We start from the raw sequence: 22,726 nt of genomic DNA on the forward strand, positions 1-22,726 counted from the left end.
TCTAATTTTTTGGAAGCTAAATAAACTGAACACAGTTTAAAATAATTTATTACACATTTGTGCTTTATCCATAATGAAATCTCTCCTATTTCCTTAACATATTCATTGGAATTGAAAGTTTGTGAAGAGAATGTTTAATCGTTACTGTTTTTTATGAATTCTAGGTTTTAAACTCTTGGTTGAAATACAGAAGCCAATATTTTTTCCCATCTTGTTGGTTACATCTCAACTTGACTGGTAGTTTCCTTTAATGTGCAGAAAGATGCTGATGTATATTCAATCATTATGTTTTATTGCATGTCTTGTTCTACTGCTTCTACCTCCATCTTGTATTACTAGCAGTTTCCTCTGAGAATTTTAGTATTTAAGTGTTTGAATAATTTAATATTAATGCTTGTACAAAGGCTGGGATATACACAATACAATTAGTCTGCAGTTGGATATACATTTTACATAAATCCACTCAGCACCAGAAGTTCTCAGTACATAGTCATACCAAACATTGATGACATGAAAAATTTTATCTCTGAAAATTCTTTCTGTGAACTGCTGGGACTCTGCAGGCAACGACAGAGAAAACTAGATTTCTGATTTATCCTTACTCAACACTAGCAGCTTGCTCTTTGTCTTGGTATCTTCTCATACCCCCAGAATCTCACCCAACATTTGTCATTATTAACAACAATCATTGATGTTTCAGTATGTGGAAGATGCAATAAGACTACATTGAAACTCGGTTATTATTTTTTCAATTTTGTTAAAGAAAAGCAATAGTAAATTGTATAGTTTCTACAGCAGTTTGCTTTCCATATGGTCTGCATTGTGCTTGTGATTTCTCCTTATGCTCAGCCCCTTAAACTCCTGCTTCTATCTTTATATGTTTTAGTATATGTTTATAAGCTATTTAATGGTCCCTCTTTGTTACTCTCATTAGAGCCCCATCACTGTATTCCCATAATTATTACTGATGTTTAGCCTCATTTTGCACACACTTTGGACATTTCTGAATTTATAAAATTATGTCAGTCATAAACCCAATTTCTATTTTGTTTTATAAATTTTAATTTTTCAAATTTAGTTTTAAATATTCATTTTATGGTAGAGAGGAAAGTGAATATACTGATATTACCTTGAATCTGTGTTCAGTTTCTAGCTCCTATTGGTGACTCACAACAACCTACACATCTGACTCTATGAGATCCCAACCCTATTGTGTCTGCTGCCACTTACGTGCAATGGCCAAACACACACATCATTTAAGACAACATGTACCTTAAATTTGGATATTTTTAAATATTCTAAATATTTAATCACTCATTGTAAATATTATTTTCAAATAGTGTTCTGTTGTTATTCCTGATGAATTTTAATTGTTTCAGTTGAACTTCAGAAAAAATAATGGCCGATTTGAAACTTGCTGTAGTTGAAAACTGACCCAAATCATTGTGTTTAGTCAAAAGAAATGAATACATTACACTTAGTTGATTTTGTTTATGATTTTTGAGAATGTTATTTTCTGTATGTAGCAAGGACTGTCCTGGAACTATCTCTGTAGGGTCACAAATTCATAGATCTATCTTCCTCTGTCTTTTGAGTCCTAAGATAGATGAGTAAACTACCACATCCAGAGAAATCATTAAATTTTAGTAAACATACCTGATATTTTTTCATTGAAATAATGTAGAATATCTACTAATAAAAAGGATAAATCGTTCATATATTCTTTAGTGAAAGGGCTATATAAGTTCAATAAAGTGATAATTGTTTTCTTTAAGCTAACTTTATGAAATAATGGAAACTCAGTTTATTTCCAGGGTCCCAATTACAACAAATTTATTTACTTTTTTAACAGAAATGAAAATGACTCCTGGAAACTTGGCATCTGGAATATTCCTCTTCTTTCACATTACAGTGGGGATTCTTGGAAATTCCTCAATACTATTTTATTATGTCTGTATGATAATCACCAGAAAGCGTTTAATGCCCAAAGATGTGATTATAGAGCATTTGACATTTGCTAACTGCTTGACTATTATTTCAAAAGGAATTCCAGAGACACTGTTAGATATGGGATTTAAAGATTTCCTGGATGATATTGGATGTAAATTGATAGCTTATATTTACCGAATAGTGAGGGGGATGTCCCTGTATGCTATGTGCCTTCTAAGTTGCTTCCAAGCAATCACAATCAGCTCCAGCAACTCAAGGTGGGTGATGTTTAAACACAGAGCCACCAAGTACATTGGACCTTCCTGCTCAGTCAGTTGGCTTGTGAATCTGCTTATAAACATCTTGACTCCAGCAAGAGTGTTAGGACCCAGTTACAACAAAAATCTAACTAACATAGTGCATTATGGATACTGTTCATGGTTTACTTCCAGAAATGTGGCGACTGCATTGTATATGTTTCTACTGTGCTTCTCTGATGGCTTGTGCCTAGGTCTCATGGCCTGCTCAAGTATCTTTATGGTGAGTATCCTCTACAGACACAAGAGGCAACTCAAGCATATCCATAGTTCTCAGCACTTTCTTAAAGTCTCTCCTGAGGACCGAGCCACACAAACTATCTTAATTCTGGTGCTCACATTTGTCATCTCTTACTCAATCTCTTCTATACATGTAATTTTTACAAGCTACTCTAAAGGTACAGAACTATGGGGATTAAGTATATTTATCTTTTTAGAAATATGGTTTCCAATATATTTCCCCTTTGTTATCTTCTCCAATTTTATGTCTAGTTGCTGCCTGTTTTTATCCTTCTGTAATAAGAGATAGCTTCCTTCAAATATTGCATGAGCCAAGGTAATCTTTTGCTTCATGGATATTACAATATGCTTTTACCTAATGTAGAATGCCAAGTATGCATTTTGAAAATGTTAGTCATATTTTAATAGACTTCTTTGTCATGTGATTTGAACATGGTTGTTTTATTATAGTGGTGTTTTTCTTTTACAGTATTTATTATACAATAATAAGCAAATTTTCAAATACATAGAACCATCCTATTATAAGAGTTATCTGATAGTAGACAATTTTTATGAAAAAATATACCTGTCAGACCTGACCTTATGGTCTCTCTCTTCTCTCTCTCTCTCTCTCTCTCTCTCTCTCTCTCTCTCTCTCTCTCTCTCTCTCTCTGTGTGTGTGTGTGTGTGTGTGTGTTTGTGTCTGTCTGTCTCTCTTTCTTCCAACCTGTTAATTTTTCCTGCATATTTCTCTGTGTACCACATGCATAATATTCCTGTAAAGAACTAAACCCAGTAGAACTAGAATTATAGACACCTGTTTGACAACATTTAGTGCAGGAAATAAAACCTGAGTCCTCTAGAAGAGCCATCAGTGTTCTCAGTCACCAAGCTCTCTGCTAGGCCCTGAAATTTTAAAAAATTCTTTAAAAATTATAGTTTACTTTTTTATTTGTGTATGTGTGTACCTTAGTGCATGTATGTGCACTATGTGCATTGCCTAATGCACACAGCTGCAAGAGGAGCACATTGGATCATCTGAAACTGGAGTTAAGCGCAGTTATGAGCCACCTGGTATACTTGCTGGGAATGGAACTCCAAAATCACTGATGAATTTTTCCCCAGTGAGCCAGCTCTTTATCTCCTAGCTGTTGTTTGTTGCTTCTAGTATATAGTTTCTACATCTTCAAATATCTTATTGGCTTGAAATTTTTTTTTAGAAAAACAATGAAGCATATATTCCCTTAAAATATTACCCTCACAAAGGCAAGTATTACATTTTCTTTTATGTGAAATCAAGGATTAAAAAAAGTCAGAGATACCTGATCTTCAGTTTTGTTCCCATTTACTTTTTCACAAGAAAATAAATATTATCTTATTTTAGTTTGTATAACATTGAGCATATTTTTATTCTTTCCTGTTTCAAGTATTTGATTTTAGTCTAATTTATATCTCTAAGCTTTGTACTCATATTACAAAAATTGTCACTTAGTGACTACCTCTAAATGTCTGAGAAGTTTACAGTCATATTTTTATTTCTTCTGGATAGTAATTTGTCTTATCTTATTATGAAGCATTTTTCCATGTTTTGAATGTAAACATATTTTAAAGAATGAAAGTTGCTAATGCTACAGTTATTCTTGCTTAGAATTTTCATGAGAATATTGTACTATCTTCTATCACAAACAGCAGCAATGTGATGAAAATATTAAAGGTGCTAAAAGATGGGATAATGTTGTCATATATAAATAAATTATCTTGTTTTAATAACTAAACTGGGGTTATGTAATGTGATGTTTGATTTATGTAGGATATGTATAGTAAGCACTCGGTGATATATGCTACAATAGTATTACTTATGGATCATAGGGCACCTCATTTTCCAGGCAAGCATTCAGCATGCATAATATCCACACACATGAAACATTCTTAGGTAGCAATATAATCTAAAGTAAAATTGGATGGATAAATTTTTTATTAACTTTTGCAATGTTTCCATGAGCATGTTGTTATCATATAGCACATAATTTTCTTGTTGATTCGGCAGTTATGTTAAATAGTAAAACTTCTCAACGTTTGTATCATGGAAATGGAAACCTTACTACAAAATTATAGAAAGTGTTTTAAGAATATTGAATTGAAGAAAAAGTTTACCATAATCTGACACACATACTATGAACTATCAGAAAAGGCAACCAAATCTAAAAAATAAGTAATACTATCTGATAGATGTGTTATTTGTTTTATTATACTAACCAGACAAAGGCAACTCAAAGAAGAAAAGTTTGCCACCACATCTTCAGTCATATAAACAATGAATTGTAACAATCACAAGTCTATACTGTCAACAGATGTTTCCAGTGGTCTTAAGACACCACATAGTAGGAAAATTAAAGTTTTGAAGTGGCAGGGAAGATAAATTTATAGCTAAAGATTCTTAAGGCCATCAGAAATATAAATTTTCTTTTAGTTGTCATATGAGGATAAAAATTACTGCTCTTCAGGAAGCCTGACCCTAAAAATTAAGCCAAGAATATATGCTAGGGATCTCACAGACCCCATAGATACAATTAGTATCATTATTTTCCTAAATAAACACATTGTCAAACTACCCTATAAATTTCTATAATAGTTTAGTGCAACACTCAGAACTCATCAAAGAAATTTCTGTGTGCTGTGCACATGGTTTTCATAGTGCAAAGATTGAGTCTGTCGTGGATATTTGTGCCATTCACCACACCACAAGTCTTAAGCAAAGTCATGAATAGGAGGAGTATAAGAGCCAGATGTTATAGAGAATCAGAAGAAAACAGTGCCAATTACCTCAACAGGCCCTCTGCACTCATGAATTCTCCACAGTTGTGCTTGCCTACATTAGGAAGACACAATACTAGGGTAGGCAACTTTCCAAAAATTGGGGACAGGAATTTTGACAAAACATCACTAACTGAGGAGCTATGGAAAGTTCCTGCAGAAAGAATCAATTTTTCCTAAAGATATTACCTCTAGTAGGTCAACCAAGTTCATTGGTTGGTATCAAAATTGGTGTGTTACAAATAAAAGAAGACATGAAGTTGTAAGAATTGGGAATGTGGGGTGAATATAGGAGTTAGGATGTGACTATGATATAAGTGCATATGAACATATATGATATTCTCAAAGAGTAATATGCATACTGTGTTTTAAATATACTCCATTAGTAATAATTTGTTTTTAAGTGTAGGAAGGCAAACATACATGTGAGTACTAAACATAATATATAATAACTTTTAGAGCAAAATAATCCCAAATAAGAGTCTATATGTTAAGTATTCATGTAAAATTCATTTTATACATGGTATAGAGAACATATAGTTCATAAATGATGAATAACCACAGCACAGTAAAAATTCAGCCATTTGTAGAAAATGTGGATTAAAGATTTGGATACAAAAATATTTGTTGTATCTCCCTCCTTCAAGACTCTCAATCCAGCTGTTGTTTGAAGTTTAAATCAATCTCCAAGGATGACTGGGTATTGGAAAAGGTTTCAAGCTTCTGACACATTCATCAAAGCCATGAATCAACTTCTTTTCATTAGCATTGTGTCTTTGAGCTTCTACATTCCTCCTTGTGACACCATGGGCACACAGAAAGGGACTCTTCCTAATTACTCTTAATTTCTTTATTGGATTTGTTTCTGTTATTTGACACATATGCAATGACACATAATTGGTCAAAAGTGCCTTAAAAGTTTTTCATTGCCTTATGTAGATGGTATTAGGGATCTAGATTTAAGCTCAAAGATACTCCTGTCAGCAAATAGGATGAAAAGGAACAGTCAGGATCAGAGCCAGACTGGCACCTCCAGGGCCTGGGCGTGAATGTGGAGCCCTGAAGGTGGGTTATTACAGCAGAGTGGTCATGGAATTGACATTTATCTCCCATGAATTCTGATCCTATGTTCTCACACATAGTTCATTTCATAGTTGTAAAATTATCCTAATTTTCACAGTTTTGGATTCAAAATGCTTTGGGGAGCAAAATCTAATAAACGCTAATAGAATGAGACAATGCAACAGGTGATCAGAACAATTCTGAAGCACAATGTATGAAATACAAATGCTGAACCTGACTCATGTCTCTCCAGAAAGAGAGGGGCATGTATTTTCTACTTGAGAAATTGTTTGATAGAGATGATATGATGACTGTGGCCTGGGTGGAAATTAAAACTGTGTGACAAAAAATGAGTAGGTTTTTTTCTCTATTCTCTTTTACACACACACACACACACACACACACACACACACACACACACACACACACACATATATATATATACATATATGTGTGTGTGTGTGCGTGTGTCTATACATATACACATATTACACACATATTCTCTTTTACACACACATACACATAATAAGTATATTGGTGTTGTATATGTGTTGAAGGTCTCATATTAGCTTGTGTATGATGCCTGGTTGGTGATTCAGTGTCTTAGAGATCTCTGGGTTTTAGGTTTATACTACTGATCTGTTTTCTGGGTTACCCTCCTCCTCAGCTTCCTCCAGTTTTTCCCTAATCCAATCACAGGGTTCAGCAGCTTCTGTTCATTGTTTAGGCACAAATATCTGCATCTGACTCTTTCAGCTGCTATTGGGTCATTCAGAAGGCAGCCATGATAGGTCCCTTTTTCATGAGTACTCCATAGCCTCAGTAATGGTGTCAGTACATGGGGCCTTCTGTTGAGCTGGATCCCATTTTAGGGTTATGCCTGGACTTTCTTTTTCTCGGGATCTTCTCCATTTCATTTCTTGCTTTCCCAAAAGTATGTCATTTAGACTGGCATGCTCAGCAACTGACCAAGAAGATGAAATTTACTTTGTACCCAAATCCTATGGTTTCTTACTTTCTAGTACAGCATTCCATGGCTGCCTCACTATTTCATGCGTCCTTTCTGTTTGTCTTTTTTATTTATTTATTTTTGAGAAGGTTTCTCCTTATGTAGCTTTGGTTATCCTAGCAATAATGTAATCCAAGCTGAATCTTAAAGTCATAGAATTATTCCAGCCTTCTTCTCTTATGTGGTGAGTTTAAATATCAGGGGTTTTCTCCATTTATTCTAATTGTTAGGATCAATCCTGTCATCTGAAATTTACATTCACAAAGAAAACAGTGACACTCTGTGTAATAAGTTGTTGGCATAAAACCAAATGTTTTTATGTGAATGCTTCATGTGATCAGTGTTGCTTTAATTTAGTAAAATGCAGAATATCAACAGGAATGAATAACAATGCCAAAACAATGATGGGACTTTATCCAGGAGATTGCATCCTTGGCTTAACTTGTGGTTAATCCATAACAAGAATGTTGCTTTCTAACCCCCATATGTGGCATTTTTTTAATTATGGAGGAGATGTGCAGCTTGAGGTTTCAACACTCGAAATCTTCAGTGTTGTAGTTCTAGGAAAAATTAGAAACTGCAAAATTCTAATCACTGAGCTTCTGGTCTTCTTTTGGATTATGGCATTTTGGGTTCTGTCCTTTATGTTGAGGTCCTTCACATAAATCTGAAATCTTACTGTATTCATTCTGATTTAGACCTAAACATAAATTTCTGAAGACAGAATTCAACCTAAATTAGGAGTGACTGTAAAATACAGTTCTAGTGTCAAATGCCTATAATACCAGCACACTGGATACAGAGACAGGTGAATCTCTATGAGTTTGAGTCTATCCTGGGCTTTGCAGAGAACTCCAGGAGAGCTAGAGCAATGTAAAATTGCAATATATCAAAAACAAAACAAAATAAAACAGAGGAGTATACAATAAGAATTCATAAAGAAGTAGAACATTTAAGGAACCCCAGCTTTGGAAGGGCAGAAGCCACTGAAATATAGTACAAAGTCATTTTGATGGTTTCTCTATGCTTGAGCCAGTGAGTGGCACTATTAGGAGTTGTGACCTTGCTGGAGTAGGTATGTCATTAATACCCTAACTGTCTAGAAATCAATCTTCTTTAAGAGGTCTAAAGATGAAGATGCAGGACTCTCAGATACTCCGGCACCTTGCTGGCCTAGATGCTGCCATGCTCCCACCTTGATGACAATGAACTGAACCTCTGAAACTGTGAGTCAGTTTCAATTAAATATTGTCCTTATAGAAGTTGCCTTGGTCATGGTGTCCCTTCACAGCAGTTAAACCCTAAGATAGGAATGAAAAACTAGTTAGTGCACTTGTAAGCAGAGTGCAAGATTCTTTTTTTGCAAAAACACCCAATCAACAAAAAGTAGAAATGAAAGGAAAAGAAGAGAAAACAAATACTACTTAATTTTGCCGCACTATTTTAATTCTGCCCCAGACTATAGTCCTCATATCATGTTTATCAACCATCATTTTCTCAGAGCAGAAAGACCTTTGTCTACCTACAGAAAGTGAATATGGTTGAGCTTGTCTTTGCTATGCAGTGTGTTAGACAACTCCTTGGTACCTCTTGTCCTCTTTCTTATTCTACTTGCTAAGGTTTGTTTGACATTGTTCACTGAAATGCTTTGGATTTAAAAAAATTTGAGAATTAGGAAATATTCACAACTATAGAATGAACATATGTGAAAATACAAAATCAGAATTCCTGGAAGATAAGTGCTGATCTTCCTATCTCGTCTAGTGCAGTACTGTCCTCTTTCACCATGGTAAATTCCTATCCATGCTTATGGTGCGGTCTTCTTCCAGGGAATCTTCAAGAACTGCATTGTAGATACAGAGCTGGAGGTGAGTTAAGGTTCCATTGTGACTAAACCAGGAAGAAAGGGTTTTTCTCCTTATTTTGTTTGCTTGTGTGTTTTATTGCTGTGCTCAGTCTACTGTCAGGTGAGGATGAAACCAACTGAGACACAACTGATTTTTCACAGTATGTGTCTCATCTTTTTTCAATGTATAGTTTTGCACATCCAGCAAAAGTTGAAACAGATCCACAATCACAAAACAGGTACCAATCTGCCAATTAAATTTTCTAGAGACTCACAAAAGGCTGGGTTCACAACTTAGAGAATCTTACATCCATGTGTAAAAGGTAAATAACATTAAGTTAAAAAAATTTCCTCTAACCCAGGATTTTATTGACAAAGCCTCTCTCACTCCTCAAGTGCTCACCTCTAATTTTGTTCAAATGACTATGGCTCTTGGATAAAGCATGAGCTGCAAAGACATTGGGAGATGTTAGCTCAGTGGTTTTAGCAACAAAAGTATAGCCAGAGCCACATAATTTCTCAACTGGTCATAAAGAGGTTTCTCATCAGTGGACACTGCAAGGACAAGTTTGCCATGGTAGAGAAATGGTAATCAACAGAAGGAAACATGTGGAAATTCATGTATAGTCTGACTGATGAGTGCTTGAATATCTTTTTCACAGTTGGTAACTGGGCTGATAGAAAACTAATTCAGAGGAAAAGAACAATAATTACATTTGGGAAGAAGTTCTGACTAGGTATCATAGTTTCTGTTATTAGTGTAATGTATTTCTTTCATCTAAATCCTTACATGGGAGAATAGCTGTGGTACTTCGGGCCAGAAGTCCCACACAGATGTCTGGGCTGAAATACGAATGCTTCTACCACCTCTGCTTTTGAGTCTTCTGGAAGTGTGAGCTCAGGTGAGAAGGGAAGAAGAAAAGATTTGCTATTCTAGATTATCACCATGTACTTTTTTGTGAGTTATTATAAAAGGATTTTTCTCAGCATTAAAGTCTTTTTCTTTCCAGAAGCATTAGCAATCTTTTGTATTTCTTTGCAGGATAACAATGTATTGTATGCATGGTGTATAAAATATTTAATTTACAATGGAGGTTTCTGTTCTGCTTTTGATCATTCAGTTCAACAATAAAAGACACACAACTTTTATATTATAATAAGCCTCCATCAGAACTAGTGTGGACAGATATGCACCTTCTATGATATTAGGATCTATTTCTATAGAAGTAATCACAAGTTATAATTTGACATGTTTCATCTGGACAGCTCTTAACTCCAATAGAATGACACTCATAGTTATGCTTCCATGATTCACCTACCAAATAGCAGCTTCTTCCTCTTTATCCCTTCTTCTCTCCTCCTTGTAGTTCTCCTCAGACCCCAGGCCTGGGAACACCAAAATGTCACCTATCTCAATTTTTCCCAGCTACAGGTTGTAAGCATCTGTGTTTACCAGTCTGAAAGAACTTTGTTTGCAGGATCACATAGCAGCACCTGGTGTATGTACCAATTTCTCATCCATATGCGTAATCAGGCCTTGGTGTTAACATTTAGAATTACAACATATAGCAAAACATCAAACTTCAATAATACTCTCTTTTAACCAAATAAAAGGCTCTTTTTTCTTTTTTAGATATGTTAAAAACAAACGCAAGAGTTGTGAAAAGTAAAAAATGTCATACATTTATGATATCTAGTCTAAATTTTATAACTCAGGAAAAAGTATTTTATTAACTATTTCATTTTGATGGAATTGGAGTTCAGTATTTTATTTAATTTTTGTCTTAATTTATATCCTAATTTAAAATATTAACTTAAAAACATCTTTCTAAATGTTAAACAATATAAGTTTAATTGTTAGGCTAAGGATATCTATTTTCGATGCCATGAGAAGGAATAAATATTGAGTATTTAGGAAATCTTGGGATACAGCTTCCAAAAATTGTAGAAATTAAAGAGACAACTAAATGTCAGGACACTCCCCAATATTTGTTCTATAACATTGGAGCATCATCTTCAGCCTTCCAGCCCAGTATATCCGACAGATATTTTCTGGCCATTTTGCCAAAAGCAGTCTGAAGGTTTAATGCAATTTCCATCAAAATTCCAACTCAATTCTTTATAGACTGGAAAGGAGCAATTTGCAAATTCATCTGGAGTAACAGAAAACCTAGAACAGCAAAATCTATTCTCAAGATAAAATCATTTCTAGGGGAATCACCATCTTTGATCTTAGGTTATATTACAAAGATATTGTGATTAAAAAATGCATGTTATTGTTACAGAGATAAGTTAGTAGACCAATGAAACAGAATTGAGGACCCAGAAATAAACACACATACCTATGGCCAATTGATCTTTGACAAAAAGAAAAAAAAACATCAAATGGAAAAAGAACAGCCTCTTCAACAAATGGTGCTGGTTCAAATGGCAATTAGCATGTAGAAGAATGTAAATCAGTGCTTCCTATTTTTGTACAAAGCTCAAGTCCAAGTGGATTAAAGACCTTCACATAAAACCAGGTACACTGAATCTATTAGAATAGAAAGTGGGGAAGAGTTTAGAACACATAGGCACAGGGTAAAAATTCCTGAATAGAATACCAATGGTTTATGCCCTACGATTAAGAATAGACAAATAAGACCTCACAAAGTTGCAAAGCTTCTGTAAGGCTAAGGACACTGTTAAGTAGAAAGAATTGCAGTCAACAAATTGGAAAAGAATCTTTACCAATTCTACATCTGATAGAGGGCTAGTATCAAATATATACAAAGCACTCAGGAAGCTAGTCTCAGAGAATCAAATGATCCCATTAAAAAAGGGGTACAGAGCTAAATAAAGAATTCTCAGCTGAGGAATAACAAGTGGCTGAGAAACACTTAAAGAAATGCTCAACATCCTTAGTCATTAGGGGAATGCTAGCCAAAACAACTCTGAGATTCCACCACACACCAGTTAGAATGTGTAAGCTAAAAACTCACGTGATAGCAGATGCTGGTGAGAATCTGGAGAAAGAGGAAGACTCCTTCACTGTTGGTGGGGATCTAAGCTGGTACAATCACTCTGGAAATCAGTATGTTGATTCCTCAGAAAATTCAACATAGTACTACTTGAAAACCCAGCTATTTCATACTTGATCATAAAGCCCAAGAATTTTCCAACATATAACACAGAAACATGCTCCACCATGTTTATAGAATTCTTATTTTATAATAGCCAGATGCTGGAAATAAACTAGATATCTATCAACTGATGCACGGTTACAGAAAGTGTGGTACATTTACACAATGGAATACTACTATGCTATTAGAGACAATGATTTCATGAAAATCATAGGCAAATGGATGGAACTAGAAACTATCATCCTAAGTGAAGTAACCCAGTCACATAAAAGCACACATGGTATGCACTTACTGATAAGGGGGTTCTTGCCCCAGAAAGTTCTGAATACCCAACACCCAAGAAACAATTCACAGAGATTATGAAGCTCAAAAATAAGGGAAGCCAAAATGGGGATGCCTCAGTCCTTCTTAGAAAAGAGAACATAACTCTTATCAGAGGAAATGCAAGGTCAAATAGAGAAACATGGATTGAAGAAAAGATAACTCAGAAGCGCCTCATTTTGGGATCTACCAAATACCAGTCACCAAATTTAAGCACTATAGCTGATCCCCAAAAGTACTTACTGGCAGGAACCAGAAAGAGATGCCCCTCAGGGACTGTGTTAGACACATATAGATACAGCTGAGCATGCTTACAGCTAACCTTCAGTCTGAACTCCTGTATACCAATGAGATGGCCAAAGAAAGCACCTAAGGAGCTGAAAGGGGTTACAACCTCATGGGAAGAACAGCATTATCAACCAACCAAACATTCCTAAACTCCCATGAAGTAAAAAACCAACCTCTGTGCACACTTGGAGAGACCTATTGATCCAGTTACATATGGAGCAGAAGATAGCATTGTCTGGCATCAATGTGAGAAGAGATTTTGGTTCCAGGGAGGGCATGTTTTCCCAATGTAGGGAATGCCAGGGCAATGAGCTGGAGAGAGTGATCAGGAGAGAGTGCACATTTGTGAAGTCCAGTGGAGGGGGAGTTGGTATGGGAGAAGGGTGGGGTAAAGTGATAATATCTAAAATATAAATACAGAGTATCTAATTTAAAAAGGCAAAATAATTTATGAAGACTTGCTTAATCTGTCCTGGCAGAGCTTGGTAGTTAACTACTCTGTGTGTGTTTGCCCTTCCTACCCAGATTTGTCTATAGTTGAACCATGACATTTTCTTTGCCCAATTAGTAGCTTGACATAATTGAAGTAATATGAAGGTCATGGATGTTTATCATCTTCTTTGGCGTGGAATGGCAAAACTGTCTCATAACCAAAACTTCGTTTAATTATAAAATAATCTTAAATGTCATATCTCTGAGAATTTTGAAGATGAAGTATTTATACTATATTTGAATTATCAAATATTGTTTATCCTTAGCTATTTATTACTTGAATAACCTTGTAAATATTTTTGTAATTAAATAGACTAATGTCCAATCTGACTATGAGTTTGACTGAGTATTATTTTGTATTGATTAGCCATTCCTAATTGTTCTTAACTTGTATTTTTACCATTTTTAACAGTTCATAATAGCAGTTTTCATAACGACTAGGACTTGATGTTGTATCTTTAATAATTATATAACTAAGATCCACAATTAAACTTTAAAAAATATTCTGCTCTACAAAAGAAATTTAATCTCAAGGCAGTCTCTGATAAATAATCATGCATCCACTTTTCTCCATAAACTGTTTAAAACAAATGACTATCTCTGTCACCAAGATCTGCGGTGGAGAGCCATGGAGAATGCTCTGTTGGAGACTACTGAGCTGCAGCCTAAGCCTGCGGCAGAAGGTCTCTCTCTCTCTAAGCAAAACACAGGACAATCATCACTGAGATGAGACAGAGCTTCCCTTTCACATGACCCTGGGCTAAAGGTCATCTGTAGACTGCAGGATCCTGACTCTGCTCCCAAGTCCTCAGGACTCACAAAGCCTAGGTGTCCCAGAGTTTGGGAGACTCAACACTGTCTCAAGCCTGTGGACTAACAACAAAGCTGTTCCTGGCTTCTCTGAGCAGTTCTCCAGCACAGACTGGGGAACCAGAAACTAAGAAAGAGTGACCCATTCCCCACAGGATAAATAACTATGTTTCCAGGCTGCACACCAGTCATATGTCAGCAACTCACTGCATGTGGAGGCTCCCTTCTGCTGTGGGAAATGCTCTATTATCTAAATCCTGTGCAATTATAAATAATTTTGTTGCCAGACTTTCACCATGTTGGTTCCCATTTTTTAAGTGTGTAAACTATATTTTCTGTTGCTTTTCTCTTTCCAGTTATGTTCATTAACTAACCCTGGGCTTTACTCTCTAAGTACAGAACCAGACATTTACAAAAGTCTTAAGTTTGTTTGACTAATTGAATAATTATATTGCATTTAAACAAAATTCCAGTGAATATAAAAGTTTTTATATCAAGAAAGAAATATGCATAAAATTTATTTTTTTTAATTCAAGAATCTACCTAGAGTGTTCTTAAAGGAGGAATTCTTTAGTTATTAGCACAATAACGTTTTAGGCATACTCATATTTCATTTCCATAAACAATAGATAAAGAAAATATTTCTCTTTTATACAAATCAAATTAGTAGGATATTAATGTAACTAATGCCTTATCTTAAGTAAATGTAGCTGTCTATGAAAAGGTAGTTATCATTTAAAAATATTTAATTTTATATGTTTTAATGTTTTGTCAATGTGTATGTATGTTACACATGTATAATGATTGCTCATGCAGGTCAGAGGAGGGCTAGATTTTCCTTGAATATCTGATTTCTACTAAATAGGTTCTGGGCACTCAACTAAGTTCCCTAAAAAATCAACAATTTTTCTTGTCTCCTGATTGTACTATCTAACAAAGTAGTTATTTTAGAAAAAATATGTTTTCCTAAAATGATAAAGGAAAATACCAATCTCTTCATGGTTTAGAAACAAACATGCAAAACATAATTTTGTGAATTTTCACAGCATTTACTTAAAAATGAATTTATGATTTTGTCAAAATTGAGTCTACAAAGGCATATCAGATATCAAAACTCTCATGCTGCAACTAGAAACATTGTTAGAGGTATAATCATATTTAAATCTTCTGTAACCATGTTGAGAAAGGCAAACCTCCATATATAATGATGCCTCATTAAACCTGCTTCTTTGGCACGAATTCCTATGTATACCTGCATTCATTTAGAGCTAAGCTCCCATTAGTCCTCTTCATAATAACACTAAGATGATTTATACCAACTTATACCCAGAGGGTATAAATTCTTTTATTCACATACACTGTATTTCCCTAAAACATAAAAGTCAACAGAGAGTGTCATACAGAACCTGGATAAATCATTTCAAAATATTAACCTAAAGAATGGAATGAAATAATTATTGGACAGTTTTTAATCAAAATTAGGGCATGGCTATAGTAAGGTCTCATTGAAAACATATTTTTACTGTAAACATGAAGGAGAGACTATTCAGAAACATGTGGAAGCATCAAGAGTACTGAAAAGTTGTAGATACTAGAAAAGGCCAGCACATAGAAACAGGCCCTGAGAGGAGAGAAGTGAGGAGAGCAAGAGAAGAGTTCAGAGAAAACAATGAAAAAAAAAGGAAACAGTGTGTGAGGAGAACTAAGAAGACAAGGAGGACCATGAGAAGCAACAATTTCAAGAGCTCATGACCTTTCAAAAATATATGTGGGTTTGGAAGGATAGAAGGAGCTAGGGTATAAGATGAAAAGATGGGGGTTTTAAGAGTTTTAAGTAGGATGATAGGGGTAGTGTTAAAAGGGGCAAACTCTGTAAGAGGTTGTTTGCAATGCTGTGAGAGGCTGGCAGCAGAGTCTAATATGATACACTAATAGGCTCTTCAGTTAGCCATTTGTCCTCAGTATCTTTGGGACAAAAAACACTTGATATGTTGAAACTGTGTAAGAAATGGGTGACAGAGAAAGAGCCTACAGAGACAAAGTCATAAAATTACATTTTCATAACAATGAAACCCTGTGCCTTATACGTGCCTCTATATCATCTTCTTTGTGTTCAAAAGTTGAGAGAAATGTTTCTATTCTAATTCCCAAATCCTTGGAATTGCTCCTATAACCACATTACTATTTGCATTGTTTTCTGACAGGATCACAAAACAAAGGTGTTTAAAAGTTACCTCAGACTCCTGTCACCATGGTTCTAGAACTAATTTCAGAAATGATTTGTCTTCTGGGAAAGAATACCAGGAGATCATGAACCATTAAGTAAGAAGGGGTGTCTCACTTCAACTGACTCACTGTACTTGACAACATCCACTACAATGGAGTCATCCATCATTGAGGTGAGAGACTTCAGGAGCACAGCAGTAAGTACTGAAGACATTAGGAAGCCAGTTTTTGAGAAATCATTCTTGTGCTCCTGAAAGCATCATACTTTCTTCACAACAGTGTCTCTTAATTTTAGTTGTAGTTAAAATCTGAATCAAAAATTACATCTGCAGTACTGAAATAAAGGGGAAATAGGGAAATAAAGAAAAAACCAAAAATGGAAATATATATAGGAAGAGAGGAAGAGATAATTTGGTAAAGAAAGAGAGAATGAACCTAAGGAATACAAAGTTGAAAAAAGAGACTGTGGTTTTGTTAAGGCATTGGAACGTGAATGGGCTTTTGGATGAAACTGGAGTAATTATAACTTAGGGCATAGTTGACTGTCTCCAGTGCTCCCTGCATTATGTGAACAAACCCTTTTCCTTCTACAAGCTGCTACTGAGTCTCTCTTATCACAGATAGCACCTCATTTTCTTCTTTACTTTATTTATTTAGCCTTTTCCTCATATCCTTTTCTCTGTTTCTGTTTCTCTTTATGTCTTTCTATCCTTTTGCATGTCTCATGTTATAGCCATGTTTGGAGTGTGTTTAGTTTCCATTTAAAGGATAGTTGTTATATTATTGTTTGTATAAAGCAATTTTTATTCATCACACATATGATGGTCATGTGAAATGATTATAATATTCAGCACCCGTGAATGATTCTTTTGTGGATATGACTTAAGAGGTACTTCCTTTTGCTGATTTTTCTTGCTTCTTGTTTGTCTTTATTGAATATTTTTATTTACATTTCAAACATTATCCCCTTTCCTGGTTTTCCATCCAAAACCCCTACCCAATTCACCATTCCCCTGATTTTAAGAAGGTGCATTCCCACCCACCTAACAACTATCTCCTGCCTCCTTGCCCTGGCATTCCTCTACACTGGGGCATTGAGCCTTCGCAGGACAAAGGGCTTCTCCTCTCATTGATGCCCAACAGGCCATCCTCTGCTTTATATGTGGTCGCAGCCATGGGTCTTGGAGGTACATCTTTAAGACTCTGATTTTAATTTGTTTCTATTCCTACTAAGTAGTGAAATTGGTGGAGGAAACAGCCATTTTTCATTAAAAAAATCTATTCTTTTTTCATAGGGCACCTACACCATGAAAATGTCATTCAGAAAGATGTTTGTTATATCCAAATAATTAATAAAGCTTTTCAAATAGAATGTAAAAATACATTGATTTTAAGGAGAAATTGCTGCGATTGAAAGCACATTCCATAACGCAAAGATAAATGAAAATTTGTGATATGTCTGCAAGGAAAACTCCAGGGACATAAATACAACTTTTCTATGCAGAAAATGACAAGGTCATCTCTATGATCAAGATATATATACATATTACAAATACAATTATTTTACAAATTGACATGCCTACATAAAATGCGTACAAGAAGTTTAGGATTGTAGCTCAGTGGAAGAGCAATCAGCTTTCATTCATGAGACTCCGTGTTCAAGTTTTTTCTTCCAGTGTAATACAGTTCTTATAGAAAAAAATAAGACAAGAATGTTCCTAAGATCTTTAAGAACTGACTGCATCTTATTCACATTCCATTGAATATAAATAGCAAAATTTACTACAAAATAACATTTTATTTCTAATTTGGCTTTGTTTTTACATTTTTACTTAGCATACATAGTATTATTAAATTTCCACATATTATTTTCCATTACATTCATTTTTTATTCTCTTCTAAAACTTTTCTTTTTCTTTCCTCCTACCCACTCTCTCCCTCTCATCCTTCTTCCCACAGCCTCCATTTTCCCTCCCTCACCTCACCATTTGTCTCTCTGTCTCTTTCTGTCTTTCTGTCTTTCTGTCTGTCTGTCTGTCTCTCTCTCTCTCTCATGCACACACACACAGATATACACAATATGCATATAATCTTTTTCAATTTAAAGATACATTTTTTTTCATCATCCTCTGCCTGATTTTACAAGCCTGCTTTCCTAATTTTGTGATTTCCTTTGGTTTTATTTTCCAGAACTCTCAACACTTACATATATAGAAAGCCCATGATTCACATCAGTGTTTGAGACAGAATGCCTGCTTTATTTTCTCCAAGTCTGTTACCTTGCTAAAATCATTGCACTCCATCTAATTCCTGAAAGCCTCATGATTATGTTTTGCTTTACAGATTTACAGATCTGTTCTGTATTTATACCAAACTTCAATTGTCTGCAGATGACCCTCATTTCTTTACTGCTCTAAGTTATCCAGGTAACGTGGATGTGCAGTGTTTCTGTGACAGGACTTATAGTCCTTTCCGTATATGACCAGATTTTATACAGCTGTGTTATATTGCAATCCTTTTTTGTTTTATTGACATATCTTTATATTTATTTCTATAATGAACAAAAAAGTTAACCTCCTTCCATTACAGAATCAAGATTCCTTTTTTCTACACCATAATCTGCATTATGATCTATCTAGTCAATGTTAATCATTCTAAGGGGTGTAATGCAGTTCAAAGAATTTTGAATTTGCACTGACTTGATGGGTAAACATGTTGAATAATATCAGGAACCTTTTACTGCCAATTGGTGCCATGTTTTATAAAAACACTTTGAACATTTTTTAAACTACTTGCTTGCTGGACAGTTTATAGAGAGATTGTTTAGTCTGTATTTGACTTTGAGCATGTAGGTTTTATGTTCCTTAGTGAAATAGAGAAGTCAAAGACTTTCTCCCATTTCACAGGTTATCAACACTTGACTGGTAGTTAAATTTTTGTGTGGAAAGCTTTTAACTTCATGCAGTTCCACTATTTAATTATTGGCACATTTCCTGTGTTGTTGGTGTATACTTGCATCTAGGCTTCATATTGCTAACATTTTCCTCTGAAAATTTTAGCATTTTAGTTTGAGAGTAATTCAACATTAACATTTGTGTTTAGTCTGAGCACATATATGTATAATCTCATTGTACATTTGGATATACAGTGTACACAGACTCTTTTAGGATCAGAAGATCTGATCAATAAGTTATGCCAACCATTTGAGAAAAAATAAAAGAGTGTGTCTTTCTGACATTTTTTTCTGAGAACTGCTGTGACTCAGGAAGGCATTTGGATGGAATACCTTTATCCTTCTGACTCAATACTGGTAATTTCCTGTGAGGCTTTGTTTACTTGTATGTGCTAGATTCCTTGTATGGTATTTGTTACTATGATAAACAAGAGTTAATGACCTACCATCTAGGTGACTCAGTAATACAAGTGGAACTTTGTAATTATTCTTCAATTATGTTGAAGACAACAGTCCTGTTTTTTATATTTCTACAATATTTTTCTTTGCTATGAAGTTTGCACTAAGGTTATTGTCCTCCACATACTAAGCCATTTTCACTCTTGCTTTTATTTATGGTAATTTATTTAAACTAACATCTTCTTATTTAGTATGTGATGATCTCTCATTGCAGTTTACACTTCCATCCCCTCCCTGTGGTCCCTTAATTATTGACAATTTTGAGCCTTGTTTTACACACATTTTGGATATTTCTGAATTTTTTATGAGAATTTATCCAAGTTGTGAACCAATTTCAACTTATTTTATATTTTAGGTATTTTTCAAATTCAGTTTTGAATATTTTTAGGGTAGAAAAATGAATAAAGTATAAAAGTTCATCCTCTTGTTACTTTTCACATGTGTTCATTTCCTAGCTCTTAATGGTTTCTACAAATCTAGATGTACCTGAAGACAAGCCTTTAACTTATTCTAGCAATCAAACAAACATGCAACCTTCCAAACAATAACACAATTAAAAACAGAATAAAATTTAAAATACTCTCTTTTTCTTCACTCATTCAAACTATACATTTCAAATATTTGTGGGTTTTTTTTAATGATTTTGGAATGTTTCATGGAATTTTGCAAATAATGTTATGATTAAATGTTGCATATTTGCAAATTTACCTGAAAACTTTGAGTTTATTCAAAAGAAAGAACTATACATTAATCTTTTAGTAATAATGTGAATATATATGTGTTTTTATAAAATAATTTTGTAACTACTACCAAAAACTAGGGTACCAAGAAATTAATAATTATGTCTGCCTTTGTTTTTTGACTCCAAATTAATGATGCCTACCATCATGTCCAGAGAAAATATTAAACTTGAGTAAACATATTCTATTATCTTGTTACATTAAAATAATAGATACTATCTAATTTATAAATAAGACTGTTTTTAACATCTTTTTGTAGAAAGAAAACTATTAAATACACTGTAGTTGTGAATGCTTTATTTATGCTTACTTCACAAAATAATGCATATTTATAATGCATGTTCAGAGACATGGGCCCAAATTAAGTTTATTTTCTTTTTTTTAATAGAAATGAAAATGGATCCTGGAAACTTTGCAATTGAAACTTGTATCTTCTGCCAGATTATAGTGGGAGTGTGTGGCAATTCCTCAATACTATTTTATTATATCATTTTGATATTTACAGAAAAGCATTTAATGCCCAAAGACGTGATTATAGAGCACTTGACTATTGCCAACTGCTTGACTATCATCTTAAGAGGCTTTCCACAGACAATGACATATTTTGGGTATAAAAATTTCCTAGATGACATAGGATGTAAATTGATTGTGTCTATTTCTCGAATAACAAGGGGAATGTCTCTTTATACCATGTGCCTACTGAGTTGTTTCCAAGCAATTACAATCAGCCCCAGTAACTCAAGGTGGATGAAGCTTAAATACAGAGCCTCCAAGTACATTGGTCCCTCCTGCTCAGTCAGTTGGCTTGTGAACCTGCTTCTAAACATCTTGACTCCACTAAGAATATCAGGTCCTAGTTACAAGAAAAATGCAACAAACAGGTTTTCTTATGGGTACTGTTTATCCTTTCCTTCTGGCAGTGTAGCAGCTACATTGTATCTATTATTACTGTGCTTCTCTGATGTCTTCTGTCTGGGTCTCATGGCCTGCTCAAGTGTCTCCATGATGACTATCCTCTACAAACATAAGAGACATGTCAAACACATCCACAGTGCTCAGCAATTTCTGAAAGTTTCACCAGAAGACAGAGCCAGCCAAAATATCCTCATTCTGCTGTTTACATTTATCATCTCTTACTCATTCTCTTCAATTGTGGCCATCATAAGAACCTGCTTAAAAGATCCACTGATATGGGGAGTAAATATATTTACATTTCTAGAAATTTTTTTTCCAATATTTTGCCCCTTTGCTCTCATCAGCAATATGAAATCTAGTTCCAATCTGTTTTTAACTTTCTTTGGTAAGAGATAGCTTCCTCCAAATATGATATGAGCCCTGGGCATCTTACTTTTCTTATACATTTTTGTATATTTTTATCTTTTATATACTGCTAAAACTACAGTTTGAAAAACTAATCTTCATTTAAACGACACTTTCATTATTTGGAATTATCAGTTGTTATTTGTTAGAAAGCGTTAGATGAAGTGTTTTATAACTTTCATGTTTCTCAGACAAAATACCTAACAATGCCAACTAAAAGAAAAAATGGTTTCTTTCACTCACATCCCCATCTGAAAGTTCAGTTCATCATAATGAGTTAGATATATAAGACTCACTTCTGGGCATCAGCAAAATTTCTTGAGTTTGGTGTCTGCATAAGTGGTGGATCCACAGGTATTGTAGCCTTTGAAGGATCTTTCCTTCAATCCCTACTCCTCTATATGTCCCTATATTTCTTCTCATGAATGTTTTGTTCTCCCTTCTACAACTGACTGAGGCATCCAAATTCTTGCCTTCCTTCTTTTTGAGCTTCATAAATTCTATGAATTATTTCTTGTGTATATCAACATTCTGGGGAAAACTAACTCTCACACTCACATGCAACCAACTCCATTATACATATATAATTAAAAAAATATTAAAGTGAAATATACTTTATATATTTGAGGATGTGATTTCTTTTTAAATCCAATTTTTAAATATTTTCATTTGTTCCTTTTAATGAAGTTTGAATTCTTCTTCTTCTGAATGTAAGAAGTAATGATATGTCTTTTAAGAATCTTTTTTTGGAAATAGACTCCAAATCATTGTCTTTGGAAAAAGCAATGAAAAAATGCTA

At 34.4% G+C, this 22,726-nt stretch overlaps 1 protein-coding gene across 1 annotated transcript; it reads left to right on the top strand.

The window, feature by feature from the left end:
* Positions 1-1,854: 1,854 nt before the first annotated feature.
* LOC308413447 (vomeronasal type-1 receptor 4-like) lies at positions 1,855-21,918 on the top strand (the record flags this gene model as incomplete). The annotated part of the gene is made up of 2 exons (XM_080908425.1): positions 1,855-2,644; positions 21,788-21,918. 2 exons carry the CDS (start codon positions 1,855-1,857, stop codon positions 21,916-21,918), a joined length of 921 nt encoding a protein of 306 aa, XP_080764551.1.
* Positions 21,919-22,726: the final 808 nt, after the last annotated feature.

The sequence above is a fragment of the Micromys minutus genome (assembly GCF_963924665.1).
Source record: "Micromys minutus genome assembly, chromosome: 32".
NCBI lineage: Eukaryota > Metazoa > Chordata > Mammalia > Rodentia > Muridae > Micromys > Micromys minutus.